Source organism: Thunnus albacares, chromosome 13 (assembly GCF_914725855.1).
Source record: "Thunnus albacares chromosome 13, fThuAlb1.1, whole genome shotgun sequence".
Lineage (NCBI taxonomy): Eukaryota > Metazoa > Chordata > Actinopteri > Scombriformes > Scombridae > Thunnus > Thunnus albacares.
Genome location: NC_058118.1, coordinates 145,425 through 166,207, shown reverse-complemented (window position 1 = coordinate 166,207; position 20,783 = coordinate 145,425). Strand labels below are relative to the sequence as shown.

Here is a 20,783-nt window from a genome sequence, read left to right as displayed (position 1 = left end):
GATGTTTTTCTAGATCAATTTACTGTTGCCTTTTGCCTCATTCAAAATATTGAGATAAAAACAAGATTTAGCTTCTCTTAGATAGATCTTGGATAACTTTGTTCCTTAAACCTTTACAAATCAGCATGTCGGTGTCTCTTCTAGTTTTAACTGCCTTCCTTAGTGCAGCATCTCTAGATTTCATTAGTTTACACAAATTTTCGATAAACCACGGTAAATTGTTTTTATTTTTAGATTTTATCTGTATTCTCACATTTAATCTTTCCCTCACAGAGTTGATTCTGTGACTAAAAGTATCACAGCCATAGTCTTGATCATCAGAGGAAAGTACAACATCCAAGTTCAAGCTGTTAATTTCATTGGTAAATTCTTCATGCTTAGCTCTGGGTATGCATTGAAGGATCATTGTCTTAGTTGCCGTGGTCTTAAATCTACTTTTAGTCAGTTTTCTTGCACATAGGGTTAGGTTATGACCTGATAAGCCAGTGATTAAATTATAACTTTTAGTTATTCTTTCTGGTTTGTTAGTAAATATCAGATCAATTTGTGTACTGGAGCATTTTGCAGTCCTAGTTGGGCCTTTTACTAGTTGTTCTAGTTGGAATTTCTCTGTGATCATTTTTAGCTTTTTCCTCTTAGTTTTATCCTCCCAGTTCACATTAAAATCACCCATAAGAAATTATTCTTTGTTGAGATTGCACTCTTTCAAGACTTCTTTGAGTTGATCATAGAAAGTGTCATCTACAGAAGGGGACCTATAGACACCCATGATATTAAAAGACATTTGTTGGGATAATATTATCTTTATCCCAACATATTCTAACATGTTACTCGCATTATAAACCACAAGTTCACATTTGATGTTGTCTCTTACATAAAGAAGCTCCCCTCCTCCTCTTCCATCAGGTCCTTCTCTTCTGAAACATTGGTATCTGGGCACCGTGAACACACTTGCAGGAGTTGTTTGTTTCAACCATGTTTCAGTCAGACAGAGAAAGTCCAGATTTGAGTCAGACATAAGATGAGTTAGCTGATTGCTCTTTGCAGTAATGCTTCTGATGTTAAAATGTCCACCGAATAGCCCCCTCAGTTTCAGCTTCTGATCCCATAAGACTTTTGCATGATTGACAGTTTTGAAGGTTTTGAATAACCTTTGCCTCCTCACTGCAGGGTTTCGACACACAGTGGTGTCAGCAGCAGGTTTTGTGAGAGAGACACTGGACCTATCAAGGTTTCCACAGCCCAGTGGTGAAAAGTTATTAATTGAGACATCATGCCTTGTGTTAACAAAGTTTAGTCCGTTAAGGGAGAAGCCCGGCTCAGAAAGTTGCTGCTCATTCGTCACTGGCACCAGAGGAGTCCCAGACACACTCGGGCACAAATCAGTATTGAAGTTCTGCTGCACTCCAGGGGTCACTGGTCCAGGATTTAGCTGAACATCTCCGGAGAGCAGGATCAGCATGAAGAGACCTGCTATTCTCCAAAATGGGGTAGCAGATGACCTGTCCACTGGATCAGTGATTCGCTCTGTACCTGGGCTCGCCCGTGCCGCAGGACAGAGGAATAGATTGTAAAATATCCCAGTAAGTTATGATGAAAACTCACTTTAAGAGTGTCAGCTGGCCATGAGCCAGCATTTGGCCCAAGCTCAATCACTCGTTGTCCCAGTTGTTTTCCATCAGTGTTGATTGCTCTGGCCAGACAGACACGTACAGGCAATACAGCAATAAGTACCAACAGTAGTCCAAAGAGTACTCCATGAAACACAGCCCAGGTGTTGACCAACTTGACGCAGGTTTTGACAGGCATGCTCTGTGGTACGATAAACGGCCTCGGAGGACAATCCTATGTAGCAATCCCATCCAGGATCCCGGTGGCCAGAGGGTAGAAGCTCCTCTTGAGCCTCTCAGCACCGGCCCGGTGCACCTGGAAACTCCTCTCGACCTCAGCGGGGAGAAAAGGCCGCCATCTGGGCAGTTAGGAACCCCAGAAGATCCATGTGGCCAGCACTGTTTCCTTCAATGTTGAGATGGATGTACAGATGGTCTTACTTGATGTTTAATCTGATGTATATGTTTGAAAACCTGGACTGGCCTGGTAGCAGAGTTGGCAGGGGGATGAGCTGACCATCTCCCCATCCCAATGAGTTACCTCCAGTCATATGCCATCACTTCTTGAGTCCAGGGTGCACAGAAAGGCTCCAGCATGTGTGGATTACATTACCAGAAAGGATTCTTTAAGTTTTCCTCTTGTTTTAAAAAAATACTCTTCTGTTAGCTTCTTTAGTGCTGTAACTCCTTTGGAATATTGGCCAACAATCCACTGACATATGTCACCAAATCAGCGAAACAAAACCACTGGACATTGCTGGGTGGCAGAATTGGCAGATTATAGGTTCATCCTCAAGTACAGGCCTGGATCAGCAAGTAGAGATGAAGATTTCTTTTCTCAGCAACCAAAGTTTATTGAGGAAATCATACAAGAATGCACAGAGGAGTGCTAGCTGGATTCACTATCCATCGGAAAAGCTCTGGAGAGAGAAAAAACAGGAAAAATTAATTGGATCTCTGCTGTCACCTGTAATACAGATGCACTGACAGAAGGGGGCAGTGTTTCTGAGCCAATTCAGCCTCTTGCACCAGAAGACATCAGATCTGCCCAAAATACAGATCCAGCCATAAGTAGAGTCTTGATCTTGAAGAGAACATATGCCTAATTAAAGCATAAACAGAAGCTGGTGGAGAATGAAGCCATTAAACGGCTTATCAGAGAGTGGCCCCACTTGCAGATCGATGAAGAAGGGATCCTCAGGAGACAGACAGTGTCCAGAACGCAGCTGGTCGTTCCCGAGTCCCTGAAGCCTATCGTCTACAAATACCTGCACGAGGAGATGGGACACTTAGGGGCAGATTAAATGGTTGCTCTTGTCAGGGAGCTCTTTTTCTGGCCTAAGACGAGGCAGGAAATGGAGCACTATGTTACTCAGGTATGCTGCTGTGTAAAAAGAAAAAAACCTAACAGAGTAACCAGGATGCCAATCCAGGGCATTGAGACTTCTGCACCATTTGAGATGATCTCCATTGACTACCTACACTTGGAGAAAAGTAAGGGAGGTGAAGAATACAGTTGTGGATCATTTCACTAAGTATGCACAGGCATATGCAACTAAGGACAAGTCTGGGAGGACTGCAGCCAGAAAACTTTTTGATGACTTCATCATGCGCTTGGTTTCCCATCCAAGATACACCACAACCAGGGAAAAGTGTTTGAAAATCATCTTTTTCATAAGCTCCAAGGGTACTGTGGTATTCGCCATTCCCACCCTCCCCATACCATCCACAAGCCAATCTTGCAGAATGCTTCAACAGGACTCTGCTTGGGATGTTGCTCATGCTTGAAGAGTCTCAGAAGTTGAGGTGGAAAGAGCACCTAAATTAAGTGGTCCATGCCTACAATTCAACTGTGCATGATTCAACAGGATTTCCTCCATTTTTCCTTCTGTTTGGTCATGAGCCAACTCTGCCAGTCAATCTAATGTTTCCAAAAAGGGGAGAAGACAGGAACCAGTCACACGCTGGCTATGCAGAGAAGTGGAGAGAAGCAATGCAAGAAGTATATGCTATTGCAGTGGAAAATATGAAAAAGTGTGCAAGAAGAGGGCAGAGAAACTATAATGAGCGCACATGGAGCTCCACCCTCAAACCAGGTGATCATGTCCTGGTGAGAGATCTAACACCCAGAGGAGGTCCCGGGAAGCTGCATAGTTACTGGGAGGACATGATTTATGTCATCAGAGGAAGGAAAGGCCCTGACAACCCAGTATATACGGTCAAACCATGACAAGGAACAGGAAGAGAACGAGTGTTACACCGTAACCAATCTTACCATGTCCTGACTTGGTTGAAGAGTCAGGGGTCAGTTACTCCGATCTGAGTGTAAACAAAGCAAAGCAGACAGCGAGAAGAAATCAGAGAGTGGGATGTGACATTCATTTGACAGACACAGGCAGTTCCAGTGAAGAGGAGTATCATATGTGGACAGCAGCAAGGCAGGCTGATCCTCCACTTAATGCAGAAGCAAGGGAATTCTGTCCTGGGATGGAGGAACTGAGAGAAAGGCCAGGGGAGGCACTCATACCTGAGGAGGACCCTGAAGAGGAGCAAGTGGAGGAGGGACACTGTATGGAGGAATCAACTGAAATGGTTGCTGCTGAATCTGAAGAGGAGCAGAGGGATGCTGAAACATGGAGAAAGAGACCAAGGAGAGCCAGACAGCCCAGGCATATCTATACATATGACCGGCTCGGTCAACCGAGCCTTCAGCCACTGAAGACCTGCGCTGTCAGTGTGAAAAGGTCCCCAAGAATCAGTCATGCCCTCTCCACCAGATCATCATCCATATATCCTTTTTATAATAATGGGTAGAAAAAAAAGGAGGCATAGAGAACTGAATGACTTATTTTAACTGGCTAGTTAATATTGTGGCTCTTGTCTAATAAGAGTTACAGTTCATGGTGATGTTGTAGTGCTATATTAAAACACATATTACTGTTAATAGAGAAACATGAAATCTGGACATTTATTTGAGCAAGAATAGCACAGAGATGGGTTGCTATCTGGCTATATAATTGAAGTTAAGACAATAGTGTAGTACACATGGTAACCAAAAAATGGTAGTGTGTGCATTACTTGGACTAAATTTCATGATGCTATAGATGAATGATATACTGGAAAATATATTTTAATTTAATTTTTTGTCCATTATCATTCGGATATTTTGTTCCCAACGACACTTTACGTCATCAGTCTGCACACCAGTGTGCGGCAGTTGTTGTGTAGAGAGTGTGTTAACTGGTGGATGTGGTTGCTGTGTGAGCTCCGGTTGCTTGAAAAAAAAACAAATACAAAAGAATATATACAGCACCGGGGAATAAAGTTGCAAAAAAAAAGAAGATGGAGTCCTGTCTACCTAAGGGTGCAACATACAGCCAAGAAAATGTGCAAGAGTATGGAACAATCAATTTTGATGATTGCAGTGACCCTGGCTGGCTTTACAGTTATACTTTGATTGTCCAATGAGAGCACCTTCAGATGGAAAGTCCACCTGATAACACAAACTGTGGGGAAAAAAACAATGAGACAAATCAGTATGTATTTCTTAAGTAGTCGACATTATAAAAGCCCCATAATGTACTTTATGTAAATGAAGACATTAGGCACAAACACTGATGGCACACACACAATAGAGTATGATATGTACTCTTCATTTAATGGAGATCCAACCAAACAACATGGCAGTGCTCTCAAGTCCCAAATAGGCTGGTCATCTCTTGAACTTTAGATAAGTCATAAGTCTATCAATTACAACAGACTGGTTTGAGTATATTTATATGTGTAGTCTCCTTCCATGATGTATTACAACTATCTAACTAGAGAAACCACACCAATGTGGAGAGTATGTAGATTTATGGATTTTCAGTTGTTAGACTATGAAACCAAACAGTTCACAGTAGTATTTCCTCAGAGTTGTGCTTATATATACTAAAATTTCTTCTTGAAAATCATGATGAAGCGAAACTGAGCTGAAACAGCAATACATGTCTTGCTGGGACTTAACAAAACCGTTACAGATCCTATCTTGATCAAGCTTCATATCAATTAATTGTGCAAATTAATTATATATAATAAATGAGTAAATGTACAATTGATTCGGCTTATTCTAATGGTTACTGTGGTCTGTTGTCGTCCAGCAGGGAAAGGTCAATTTCATGAGCATTGGCAAGTGCTTAACTGCTAATTTAGGGCATTATTAATCAGAATAAACTCGAACATGAACATTTATTTATCTAGGGCTAACCAGTTACCTGGATTGTGTCATGGGGTTCATTTTTTCTCATAGATCAAAATGACTTTGCTCTCACAACACAGCCTGTCTCGCCCTCCCTGACTGAACAATCATTGCATTAACAGACTCAACATTAGCACAAATTAACACACTGGTTAATAAGAACACAGTTTGCACAAATACAACTTAACAAACCTTTTTGTGGAATGCAACAAAGTAAAAGGGACAATGTTAACTTATCTTTGATATTAGTTATGTAGTCCTCTATCCAGTTGCTGTGGCCTTTAAGTAGGATTGTCCTCAGTATGCGAGACCCCTCCTCAGCCCATTTTTTGACATTGTTCATTGTAAATTTTGGCAGCAGCTCAATGTTAGCTGACCAAGACATTGTTTTGCTTGTGTTGAGCTTGACTTCCGCCAGGAGCCTAGCCCACCTCAGCCTTGCTTTTGATTCAAAATGGTGGCCGTGTGAAAGTAGTCCCTAGAGTGTCAATAGTGTGAGGTTCTGTGAGAGCAGACTGTAGGTTGTGGCAGATGTGGGAAGTGTCAGGAAAAACTTCTATACCAGGATGAAAACCATGTGTGAACAAGTGTGAAAGTGAACAAACTGTCTATCAGGATGGTTTTGTAGAGCAGTGGCAAGGACATTTACTTTACCTTACTTTGATGAATGTGTGAGGTCACAAGATGATAAAAAGTATGAAACAAAAAAAAAGAGAGCAATGTCCGATTATTTTTTCAGGTTTTCTATAATTGCACTGCTCTTTTTCATCAAAGTTACAAAAATCTGTAATTAGTATTTAACTTTAATTTTGGTTCTGAAGAAATCAGTCAGAATGTTAGATTAATCTATTTTTAGCTCCATGCTTACTGCATCTCAGCACCTGTCTGTGTCACTGCTCGTGGTGTTGTAGACTGTCTACTTTGTATTTGAATAGGCCTTGTGGACTGCTGTGTCTATTTTATGTTTGAATAGGCCTTGTAGTGTTGTACACCACTATCTATATTATGTTTGAATAGGCTTTGTAGTGTTGTAGACCACTGTGTCTATTTTATGTTTATGTTATTCCTGTGACATGGTACTGAGACAGTGCACATGGCCTGTCGTATCAGCAGTGGTGCTGCACTGTTCGTAGATTGATGCACTTAGAGTGCCACATTCTGTCCTTGGTGCTGGAACATTTGAACACAACTGGCAACCTTTTTTTTATCTCTTTTTTTGTTCTTCAGAACAAGCTTGTCTGACAAAGTGGCTTCACTGTATGTTTTCTTAGACATTGGCTTGATTGGTTCAATAAGTGACAATTTGTGTTTATGGATAGGATAGGATAGGATAGGATAGGATAGGATAGGATAGGATAGGATATATCAGCTTTTTTATAGTTGTAAATCTTAAAATGACTTTATCAGAAGGGCCCTTGAGGATGCTCCACCCCCTCTGTGCTGAGAGTCTAACTCTGCCCTTGCTATCACATGTTGCTTATCACAGCCACATGTATACCTTTATTGTAAATAAAAATGCAGAGCTCCAGGCAACACTTTGGACACACTTGTTGATTTGCACTTAGGAGCAAAACTAACATGCACAATATTCCAACATCAGTTAAATAGACTGCAGATGGAATAGATACTAGCTGCCCTCAGAGCTCTTTAAAAGTCACCAGTGTAAAGAAAAAGCTGTCAGTATAGGATGGTAGCTGTTGTGGATAAGAGATGCTGGTAAGAATCACTCATTAATCTTTATTCAGTGTCGTGGACATCAAAGCCATAATCAGAAAATAAATGTTAGTGGAGAGTGGAATATGAGCAAACCATGAAAAAATGGTTTGTGAGAGGTTTATATGGGTGTGGCTTCACCAAATTAAGTGACAAAATATTATGGAACACAAGTGCGCTGACCTTTTCGCCTGCAAGACACACTAAGTCTTGCCACCAAGATTGCAGTGCACTGCTAGATTGGCATCGCCACACCTTCTACCGCACCTCTCCTCCCACCGTGGTGCACAGTGAGTCACCAAGATACCAAACTGGAGCAATCTATAAATACAGTGCGCCCCAGGAAATTAGGTCTATCAGTTTGCTGGTGCGACACTCTGCATCAGCATGAAAAAAGCTCCCCTATGGTGAACCAAGAACACATTAGAAGAATGAAGAATAATGACACTAAATTATTTTGAATATAATGACAGAATTGATAAATCCCACGCCAATCAGCTGAAAAATAAACTTTTTTTGTATGACCCCAGTCCAGCCTACACCACACTGGTTTAACACTCTGGATTCTATACCACTAATTACAGATTCTACCACTTAGCAAATAATTTTCGATGTACACCCAAATGGCTACAAGAGAATCAACAATCACAACACCCCAGGTTGGATAGAAGACAATATAAACGCCAAGAATGATCAATATCCAACCTCCTGTTACTTACCCAGTCAATTAAAGCAGTGACTCTGACAGTTTAGTGGAACTCCAACCAAATTACTGGATACCTCCAATCCTGAAATACTGTACATTTACTCCAATCTGGCACAACCTGGACTTTTAGGTTACCCATCTTATTTGATGACGGCTAACTGATACCTTATGAAACACTAAAACAGTGATATGATTGATGGTAACAGCCTATCATGCAAAACTCTCCAACAGCCCCAAATGGTCAATCAATTCAAACTCATAGCCAGTCACACAAACCCTTTTCAAAAATGTACACTTCTTTTTTTTGAGAATATTTTAAAATTATTTTTAAACATAAATAGACATGGGACAAAGAAAAAAAAAAGGAATTATAAAAGTAAAACAAATACAATACAGCCTGAACCATATCACATTATACCCTTAACTCCACCCACATCAACCCTCCCCTCACACTCCTCCAGGCAAAACCATACAAACTACTGGTAACAAACAGTAATAATTCATGTCACATTAACAATTCATACTGATAATTCATACCAGAAAGTAATCAGATTAAGAAAAGAAAGACAAAGGACAAGAGGACAAAAAAATCTACAAACTTCTAAGAAGAACAGAAAACAATCTCCCTTTACCAATCATTGATTGGTAGTTTTCTCAATGGAGATTGTTGTTTTCTCAATGTCCTAAAACAGCAATTTAGAACTTGTTCAATACAGAATTTCACACAAAGATCATCTCATCCAATATAAACTACAGAAATTGAACAAATCAGCACAAATCTGCCCGTACTGCCAGTGAGATCAATATCAGTGAACAGTTTTAGGAATTATTGATTTCCCCACTCACCTTTATTATTATTAGGGCCCCAGCACTGTATGGTGCAAAGGCCGTCTTGTAACTGAAAGTATTATTATTAGGGCCTGAGCACCGAACAGTAGGGATGCTTCAAAACTCACGAAAACTGACACACGCATCAGGAGTGGCGAAACTTGATATCTGGTATGGGTCTAGGGCTTGGGTGTGGCAAAATAGCTCAGGGGTGCCCACTACAAAAATTTAAAGTCAAAGCCACCACCTTTAAATTTGACATAGATGAACAAAATTTGGTAGGCACATGTGTCATGACCAGTCTCACAAAAAAGCCTCTTGGAGCCACACCCTAACTCCAACAGGAGGTCAGCTATTTTGAATTTACTGTGCAATTTTTGTGCAGTTTTTGCAATTTCCAGGTGTTGTATTTTAACAAACTCCTCCAAGATATTTAACCAGACCTTTGTGATGAAAAGTTGTCAAAATCTTGAGTTTCCATGACACGCCTTTGCCGTGGCTATGCAGCAAATTTCGATGTTTCGCCATGAAACAGGAAGTTGTAATTTAAATGTACATCATCCAGTCTGCCCCAAAGTTTGTCATGCTTGATGAGGGTCCCGGCCTGAACACATCTACATGTCAATACTGAGTCATAGTAATAGCCCTTCCTACTGGCAACAGGAAGTCAATCAAGCAATCAATTTTTATTCATATAATGCGAAATCACAACAAAAGTCATCTCAGGGCACTTTTCACATAGAGCAGGTCTAGACTGTACTCTTTAATTTACAGAGACCCAACAATGCCCCCATGAGCAACCACTTGGTGACAGCGTTAAGGAAACACTCCCCTTTAACAGGTAGAAACCTCAAGCAGAACCCGGCTCTTGGTGGGCGGCCATCTGCCTTGACTGGTTGAAGTTACAGGTACTTTATTTTTACGACCTCTACCTAGCTGATTGAACACATCCACTTCAAATTTGGTGAGTAAAGCCTTACCACCTTGATGATGCTATATTGTGAAGATTGTGAGTTTTCATTGAACACTGTTGCTGTGGTGATGCAGCAAATTTCAGTGTTTCACCATTGCAAAACAAACTGTTGTAACTCAACTCCACTTCAACTCCACTTCCTGGTCTGAAGAAACATACATGTCAATACAATATTAAATCATAGTAATAGCACCACCTTCTGGCAACAGGAAATTATAGGCCCCATACCTTTATTAACTACTCCTAGCAAGTTAAACAGATCCACATTAAATTGGGTAAGTAGCTAAGCAGTAAGAAATTGATGATCTTAAATAAGTGAAGCTTTTGAGTTTTCATCAAAAGCTGTTGCTGTGGTGATGCATTATTCACCATGAAACAGCAAGCTGTTTTTTAGGGGCTAGGGATTCTTGAAAATTTATACAACTTGGCACACACATAAGAAGGGGTGTATTTAGGTGTCTGATATGGGTTTTCGGCTTGGGTGTGGCAAAATTACTTCAGGACGCCCCTAAAAATTTAAAATTGAAAACCCCCACCTTTACCACCATTAACGCACTTTGGGAGACACATATATCATGTCCACACACACAAAAAGCCTATTGGAGCCATACCTTATGTCCAACAGGAGGTCAGCCATTTTGAGTTTATTTTCTGAATTTTGCACACTTTTTGCCATTGACTTCAAATTTGGTGGATGTCATCTTAAGACCTTTGCAATGAAAATTTATCAAAATTGTGAATTTTCATTGAACACCCTTGATGTGATGCGTCGGTCAATTTGCATATCACGCCATGAAACTGGAAGTTGTTGTCACTCCACTAGACTTTGTCCAGTCTGGCCCAAATGTCATATGCTTGATAAAAGTCCAGGCCTGAACACATCATCATATCAATATTGAGTCACAGTCATAGTGCCACCGACTGACAATGGGAAGTCAGCTGCCACTTTGGAATAAAGTTGCTGTGATTTTCATGAAATTTGGTGGGATCATCAGAAATAATTTCTTTGGGAATTTTTTCGCCAGACAGGAAGTCAGCCATTTTGGATTTTGCGCCTAATTTTTCATTTTGCAAACACATGTTTGAGGCCTTTAGGATGTGCAAAAACCCATTACAATCTGCAAGTATATTTGTACTAGTAGGTATTTTGATTTGATATCACAAACGGGCTTGGGCGTGACACATTGGCTCTAAATCAATCAATCAATCAATTTTTATTTATATAGCGCCATATCACAACAGAAGTCATCTCAAGGCACTTTTCACATAGAGCAGGTCCAGACCGTACTCTTTAATTTACAGAGACCCAACAATTCCCCCATGAGCAAGCACTTGGTGACAGCGGTAAGGAAAAACTCCCCTTTAACGGGTAGAAACCTCAAGCAGACCCCGGCTCTTGGTGGGCGGCCATCTGCTTTGACCGGTTGGGTTGAGAGAGAGAAAGAGAGAGGGAAAGGGGGAGGGGGGACAGGAGAGCAACAATCACAACAACAACAACAAGCACAAGCATCAATAGACAGGGAAGGGTGCCATCAGAACTGTGAAGGACCGCGAAGGCTCGGCCCGGGACTCAGGTTTTCCTGTGAGATGAGAAAGCACAAAAAACTCCGGGGAAGAAGCAAAGTTAGGGACATGCATTGATGTTACATGAATGCATACAGATGGAGAGGAGGAGAGAGGAGCTCAGTACATCATGGGAAGTCCCCCAGCAGTCTAGGCCTATAGCAGCATAACTAAGGGCTGATCCAAGGCGAGCCTGGTCGGCCCTAACTATAAGCTTTATCAAAAGGAAAGTTTTAAGCCTACTCTTAAACATAGAGAGGGTGTCTGCACCCCGGACTGAATCCGGTAGATGGTTCCATAGAAGAGGAGCCTGATAGCTGAAGGCTCTGCCTCCCATTCTACTTTTAAAGACTGTAGGGACCACCAGTAAGCCTGCATACTGGGAGCGCAGTGTTCTAGTGGGATAATACGGTATTATGAGCTCTTCAAGATATGATGGTGCCTGACCATTAAGGGCTTTGTAAGTTAGGAGAAGGATTTTAAATTCTATTCTAGATTTTACAGGAAGCCAATGTAGTGAAGCTAAAATGGGAGAAATGTGGTCTCTTTTTCTAGTTTTAGTCAATACACGTGCAGCTGCATTCTGGACCAGCTGGAGAGTCTTTAGAGACTTGTTAGGGCAGCCTGATAATAAGGAATTGCAATAATCCAGCCTAGAAGTAACAAATGCGTGAACTAGTTTTTCTGCATCTTTTAGGGACAGGATGTGCCTGATTTTTGTGATATTACGTAAGTGAAAAAAGGCAGTCCTTGAAATTTGATTTATGTGGGAGTTAAAGGACATATCCGGATCAAAGATAGCGCTCCCTAATTACTTAATAGGGGTAGGGGTGCTCGAAAACTCATGAATATTTGCACATCCATCAGAACTGGCATGACTTGACAAATGGCATGGGTCCATGGGCTGAGACGTGGCAACATGGCTCAATAGTGCCCCCTACAATATTTCAAAATCACGGCCCTCACCTTTAAATTTGACATAGATTAACAGAACTGGTATAATGTCCAGATGCACAAAAAAGCCTGTTGGAGCAATACCCTAAGTCCAAGAGGAAGTCAGCCACTATGAATTAACTTTGCAATTTTTGTGCAATTTTTGCCATTTGCAGCCATTGTATTTTAAAGAACTCCTAGAGATTTGATCCAACCAACTTCAAATTTGGTCTATGTCATCTAAAGTGATTAGTGATTATCTAAATTTGTCATGCTTGATAAAGGTCCCGATCTGAACACATCTATGTGTCAATATTGACTCATAATAATAGCATCACCTACTGGTAACAGGAAGTTACAGGTGCTGTACTTTTACAACCTCTGCCTAGCAGGTTAAACAGATCCACTTCAAATTTGGCAGACAGAAAAGCCTTAAGACCTTGATAATGCTATATTGTAAAGATTGTGAGTTTTCATTGAATGCTGTTGCCATGGTGACACAGCGAATTTCAATGTTTTGCCATTGCAAAACAAACTGTTGTAACTCAGGTCCACATCATCAGATCTTTGATAAGAGTCCCAGTCTGAACACATGTACAGGCCCATATTGAATCATAGTAATAGCGCCACATATTGACAACAGGAAGTCATAGGCCCCATACTTTTACTAACTACTCCTTGCAGGTTAAGCAGATCCTCCTAAAATTTGGTCAGCTGAATTGTAAGACGTTGATCATGCTAAATATTGAAGCTTTTGAGTTTTCATCAGAAGCCTAAGTCCAACAGGAAGTCAGCCATTTTGAATTTACTTTGCAATTTTTGTTCCATTTTTGTCATTTCCAAGCGCTGTATTTTAACAAACTCCTCCTAGAGTTTCAACCTGATCGACTTCAAATTTGGTCTGGGTCATCTACAGGCCTTTGAGATAAAAAATTATCAAAATTGTAAGTGTGATGCGGCAAATTTCGAGTGAGGAACACCTAATTAATTTAACCTAATTTTATGACTGTTGGTGACAGATGTGCTCTCTGATCTGCGTATTACTTGCTTGCTATGTGTTTTATCTCATATTTTCTTAGACAAAGGATGTGAGGCTCACCCAGGCAGCAACAGCCAAAGTGATGCAGAATCTTGATACTACCCTCATTCAAAAAAGGGCTCTGACATACACACTGGATAGTTGAGACGATGACGCCAATATTGACATGTTTGAGTCAAGAATTTCTGAAATATTTGAAAATGTGGGCTATTCACAATTTCATATTTTTCTAACTACTAATACTTGTTGGAATTATTAATTTCAAAATGTAGATTCACCATCATTACTCTAGTTTTCTGTGAGACTACCATCTACCTCCCTCTCTCAAGGTGGCAATTCTCTTGTTCAGTGCCATTTAGGCTACAAGTTATTGTAATAGTGAAATAACATGGAGATATGGCATGCAGATAAATTAAGTTTGAGTGGTCTGATATTTGCAATATAGATAGTGATTATGTTACTATGATGATGTTTACAACCCTATCATGTTTTTTTGTTTGTTGTTTAAGGTAGATGACAGTCCTGAAGAGGCAAGTTTCAACTTGGTCAGGCCATGTGCTTCTTCAACCCAGAGAAGGGCAAGTCATTTTATACTGTACTAAAAATGTGCAGAGATTTTAGGTGAACAGTACAGCAGATTGTATGTGTCATATTTAAGGCACTTCTGCTGACAGCTCTGATTTACATTTGCATATTTCATTAAAATATTGTAACATTAGTGTATTTAATAGTGATTATACGAGTATGCCATATAGTACAAATTTAATGAGCACACTGACTCAATAGTGTTAATTATAATAATATGTAATAATCCTCAGATCCTTAGAAAAGTGAGGCAGGAGTTGACTGTAGTGATTTTGGAGTCCTGTACTTGTATGTCCTTGAAGTAAATGTATGTTTCTCATTTTAAGAATTCTTTTTACAGTAGTGTGGCCATATATCCTTGTATAAAACAAGATTGTAGGGCCTCTCAAATTGAATCAGTTTTTAAAAAAAGTAATGTCAAAAATAGGCCATGAAGTAACAATAGCAGACTAGCCATTACTGGCAAGTAGCCTGTGGAGCAAGAGCGAAGAAGCAAGATTTTCTGCATCTCTGTTATGAGTGGCGGAGCAGCAAAACTCCTTGAAAAAGCAGTTTTCAGCAGCAGCAACTCATAGATCACCTGTCAACCAATAACCTGTATGTATGAACCTCATCAATCCAGCTTTAGAAAATTCCACAGCACAGCACTTTTCTCTATGTATATGTTGTCCCTTGGTACATTAATCAATCATCGATGAATCATTTCTATGCAGATGATACTCAGCTTTACATCTCCATTAAGCCTGATGTCTGTCAATTGCTGAGAAAATTGAAATGATAATTCTTGGTCCAAAGCAGAGCAGAAAAAAATTCTGTGAGCTCACTCTGAACATAGCTGGTTCCACAATTGCACAAAGCCCTTGTATTAGGTATCTCAGTGTCCTATTTGATCTTAATCTCTCCTTTGAAGAACATATTAACATTATTACAAAGACTGCATATTTCCACTCATGAAATATTGCCAAGATTCGTCCCATTCTTTCCATGGCTGATGCTGAAACACTTGTTCATGCATCTGTCTCATCTAGGCTTGACTATTGTAATACACTTTTCTCGTTTTCTGGCTTACCTAAACCAACTATTAGCAAACTACAATCTGTACAAAATACTGTTGCTAGGATATTAACCAAAATTTGATGGTATTACCCCTGTTCTTATTTCATTACAGTGGCCCCCTGTACATGCTAGATCTGACTTCAAGATTTTAACTTATAAAACATTACACCAACTCATCACCTCTAGTCACTCCTCATATACCTGCTAGGGCTCTACATTCTCAAAATGCCGGTCTCCTGACTATTCCAAAAAAAAAAAAAAGATAGATGGTAGGACCTTCTCTTACCAAGCCCTTCTTCTTTGGAATCGTCTTCCTACCTAAAGTTGAGAGGCTAACGCGGTTGACTCATTCACTCATTTTGACACACTCAAAACATATCTGTTCGCATCAGCCTTTAACCTCACTTAGTCTGCCCTAAATACTAAACTACAGTTATCCAACTTATACTTAGTCTATGTGTGCATGATTACATATATGTACTGTATGTTACACATTTTTGTATCTACCGTATATGTGTTTTCATCTGTATCCAGATATGAATGTTCATGAATCATGTACATTTTGTGTATCACTCTTCACTTTTTTCTTTTGAACATTTTTGAATATTTCAAATATTCTGTTTATAATGTTCTATATGTAATTTATCTCATATCTATATGTTTTTATATATTTTGCTAATGTTGCTCATTACTGTTTTTATTATATGTACAGCCCTTTGAGGCATACTTTGTGATATTGGGCTATAATAAATTTTGACTTGATGTGACTTGAGAGCAGACCTCTCACTCATCAGCAGATGTTACTCTGTTACCATTACACAAACGCGTCCCCCGTGAACAATAACAAGTAGGACTAAAATCACTTTGTCCTTAGGCAAAGGGGACATGAATAAGTACTGTAAATGTTTCACATATAAACATATGAATAAAATAATAGTTAAAGTGTTGTAAAGGATGATGAAAAAATCTTAACTGTAATCTTAAAATAATTAACTTAATTTTGCAAACGTCCAAAATAATATTGTGAAATTATTTCCACTGTAAAGCTTAATAGCAACATAAATCGTTTTGGTAAACTTTCAACTGATATAATCCAAAAATATAATGTGTGCAGTAATTAAGGTTACACCTGTATTTTGCCTTTTTTTCTTTGTTCATCAGCTAATCGCTAACTGTGTCTGTTTGCTGTTTGGTGCTGAGTAGGTAGTATACAATGGGTTTTTAGAGCTTTTTCCCTGATGTGTCCTAAACCAACACTATGAGAGCACTGAGAGTGAACCAAAATAGTACAGTTGCAGCTAAACCATGAGCTGAAACTTGCTATAAAGCTCTGAAAAGCCGAGGGGAGCTGCAAAGTCAGGAGATAATTCTCCGTAGGTTCATCACTACGAGCCACCCAACACATTACTCACTGTCATTTGATACATTGTCATTATGAAAAATATCGATTATAGCAGCTTTAAAGATGCACAGAAATTTTAAAATGTTTCCTCTATTTGTCTCTACAGTAAACTGGTGCTGTCATAACCTCTGTCTCCTGTCAGTGACAGAATTCTAGGCAAGCACATTTGGGGTCAAAGTTTAATATAGTTTAGCTTTGGTCACCTTGTTGAAAATTATAGCAGTGAATGGGATATGACTCATGCAGCTGCTCAAGAGGGCGCAGTACCTCTCTCCCCTGGAAATAATGCCATTTATCAGCAAATGTCTAACTTGCATATTTGGTGCCTTGTGACTGTATGTCTTTATGTTTATTTTATCTTGCATGATAAATAGAGTGTCAATTTGTCTCTCTGACTGTCTTGCTGTGTAATACTGTGTCTGTCTCTCTCTGTAGGTGTGGGTGATGGATGGGGTCAGTCAAGGTTCACGCCTTTGGACAGCATGGCTAAAGAACTGGGTTCCCACCTCTTACAAGTCAGTATGGGAAACAACAAACTATGTTCTAGCACTCCGCTACACTATTCTATGGTATGACTATGCTTTGGTGCTGCTTGAAACTGCTGCTCTATACCAAATTATATGAAGTGCTGGTTTTGAATGTAGCCTAGCATAACAGATGGACTAAAAAGGGAATTTTGTACAAAAATAACTGTAACTTTGAAGATATCCACTTTCTTTGACTAACTCAGATTGCTGAAGCCTCATATAACCAAGGATTGTGGATTTTGTCCCCCAATTTTCTACAATATAATCTATTTCTAACAATATTTGTTAATTTGGTCCAGACGGACACATTAGCCAAAGAGAGCATAGGGGCTGCTACTCAAGCCACTTCAGCCACTAAGTGTGCACATCCCTGCTGCTCTCACTTATTTTTTTCATATCTCTTGACTCACTGCACCTACAAAAATACTGTTACCACTGTTTCATTCATTACTGCCAGTGCTACCCATAATACTGATATCACTATCATGAGCTGCAACCTATTCATTCTAGTACTTTTACTAATGCCAATACCACTAACAGTACCACTGTTATAAAATATAAAAAATATATAAAATACCACCATCACCATCATCATTACCAGCTCAATTACAACTGCTATGATTACTATCATACACTGCTGATAATACTAAAATTATTTTTACATAGCACCAGTAAAATCATTTCTGGTTGCAGGTACTACCTCTGTCAGCTCTTCAGTTTCAACCCTCTTAAATTCCCACACACCTTTTTTATTTTTCATTCCCCTGCTCTTGCTACTCCTTCTGCTTTCAGCCATCTTAATGTTCTCTTATGTTCACCTTTCAGTGTCTTTCTTCCTGCTGTAATGTTTTATCTGTTTTCTGTTTTCTGTCCATCTTTTTGAAGTACTATATTTAAGCCCAATAAAAACTATGTTCTCCTTTTTCTGATGATGATAATATTAACAATAACAATAATAATAATAATACAGTTCTGTTACCCTATTAGCTGGTACTGCCAGTACTGTCACTTTTTAGTACTCAACATGTAATTATAATGTCAAGCAAGATAGACCTGCTTCTTGCTCAAACAAGCCATGAGAGGATGTAAAAATTTCAGCTGTTATATAAGGCCTAGTTCAGTCAAAACTCTGCTAGATAAGAGCTGAAGCCCTGGATTAAAGAAATGATACTGTTTCTTTCTTTGGAGGCAGCTTTGTCACAAATAATGGAAGACATTGCATATATAGGATATTATAAAATAAATGTTTTGCTGAGGCCATTAAGAAAGACATACATGCGCTGGATTTTAATTGCAAATGATTGTTTGAAAAAATGAAATCACATTTAATCATCCTTCTTTGCAGTCAAAAATAATGTTAGCATGTTTTTTAAAAATATATTGGTAATAGTTTTGTATTATTAAAATGAAGAAAAAAGGTCACAGAAAAGTTTTTGTTTTTTTTAACCAATTTTCACTGAAAAATATGCGTTTTTAAAAGGTAGAGTAGATATAGTTGTAGGTTTAAAATGAATTTTATCTGTATTTTTATGTCACCATGCATCAAAAACAGAGAGAGGAGACTCCACTGTCAGCCCATTCTCACTCTCACTTGGTCAGGACCCTGTGGCATCACTTTTTAATGCACTGGGTACCCCTTTTGCGTCATTTTTCAATGTGCAGGGTAGTCCGATAGACTTCTGCTGAACTCCCACAACATCTGAAATAGACGCCATGACACTGATGACGTCTATATAAGGTGAAAAATTTCAGCCTGGTCACCAGAATGAAATGTTGGCATTGTACGTTTCTGCAAATCACAGATACATTGAATATTTTCATTTCAACACGTGTAATACGTAGCATATTAACATTTCAACAAGACGTATTATATCAACATTTCTGAAGTGACGTACTTCACGTGACATCTATATAAGCTGACTTTCTTATTAGGAGGTGGAGGGGTTGGTGGATGGCTTGCAACGTTGTTGGCGGAAAGTTGGAAATCAGCAGAGAGCACGGTTTGAGACCACCTGGCCGTTTTTATTTAATTTTTTATTTTAACCCAAACCATGATCTTTCCCAAACCAAGTGGTTTTTGTGCCTAAACCTAACCAGGCCCTAACCACAGCGTTGTCACACCATAAAATATAATTATTTTTTAACAATGACTGCCCTGATACTGCATGTTGAAAAATGACACTAAAGGGGTACCTTGTGCGTTAAAAAGTGACGCCACGGGTTCCTGACCAAGCTTTGGTATGTAATGAGTTGGGAGTGAGAACATGTTAGCACCATGGTTAAGAGTTAAGAGCAAGCACCGCTCAGAGATGCATTTAGTAACAGAAAGTAAAAAAAAAAAGTGGGAGAAAATGCAAATGAGCTGCTGATTATGCACCACTAGTCCCTTAGCTTAATTTAAAAAATAAGAACAAAATTGTAAGAGAGACTGGAAACCTTCACATACAGTACTATACAGTACTGGGCCAATGTATAAGCACATAACATTGTAATATTTGAAAGTCATCAACATTACTTTTGTTTAACAGTAAAGACTTTGTTACTGCTTCCTCAGACTCTGGATGGCTTCGTGTTTGTTGTTGCCTCTGATGGCAAAATCATGTACATTTCTGAAACAGCATCAGTCCACCTTGGACTGTCCCAGGTAAGACCCTCCTTTCAACCTCAGCAAGTTCTCTCATATGAGTCAGTTAAATCTTTCTAAACCAATGATTTGAAAACACAAATACTTTTTGTGAACAACTGTCAAATAAGTCAAACATAACATTTCAAATATACCATTATCAAACCCATCCCACCCTACCCACCTTTCCCACCCCTGGGGAATAAAATATATTAAGAGAATGTAACATATTACAAGTAAACTGTCCAGTGTAAATGTCCATTAGATCTTGCAGACTATGTCTAGTTCAGTTTGACCTACTGTAATTATTGGTGCAACTACAGCCATTACTTAAACTGAACCAGACAAGCTCAAACTTTTTGTGCAAGAATAATTATAACACATTTGAGCATGTTCACCAAGTGTTTAAATACATTAACATAAAAGGAATTTTCCCTCTAAGTGAGACACTACATGGATGCAGCACCCACCCACTGTTTAAAAACATATTGTTTGAAAAACATGTCTCTCATGTGCACTCACAAAAACATAAATTGCAGTATATCAGAGGTCTTTCGGTTTTGCATGGTCTCTGTGTTTTGTCTTGAATTTTGGTTGGTTAATTCTGGTGTTGCTGATCACATCTCAGCACATTTATGAGCACAAGCTGAAAATGTGTGTGCTGCAGGTGGAGCTAACAGGAAACAGTATTTTTGAGTACATCCACCCATCAGACCACGATGAGATGACCGCAGTGCTAGGTCTCCACCAGCACCCACACCATCACTTTTCTCCAGGTACTTTACTACTCTCCAGGCTCTCGAGTAAGTGTTATTCTCAAATAGTGGCCAAGGCCTCAATTTATCTCAACAGTGCAGGCTTCAGTTGCTAATTTCCCATGTTCCCCAGTTAATGCAAACTCAACTATGATATGTGTACCTGTTGTCTTGATTAATTCGACATAATGTTAATTTCCACAGCATTAATTCCAGCAGTACAACATGTCATA

General features: G+C 39.3%; 1 protein-coding gene across 1 annotated transcript in view; it reads left to right on the top strand.

Moving 5' to 3' along the window:
• sim2 (SIM bHLH transcription factor 2) overlaps window positions 1-20,783 on the top strand; it is a 94,844-nt gene that overhangs the window by 28,368 nt on the left and 45,693 nt on the right. The window contains exons 2-4 of the mRNA XM_044371110.1: window positions 17,081-17,160; window positions 19,727-19,816; window positions 20,463-20,571. Coding sequence (XP_044227045.1) covers window positions 17,081-17,160; window positions 19,727-19,816; window positions 20,463-20,571 — 279 coding nt within the window. The remainder of the gene's footprint in view (window positions 1-17,080; window positions 17,161-19,726; window positions 19,817-20,462; window positions 20,572-20,783) is intronic.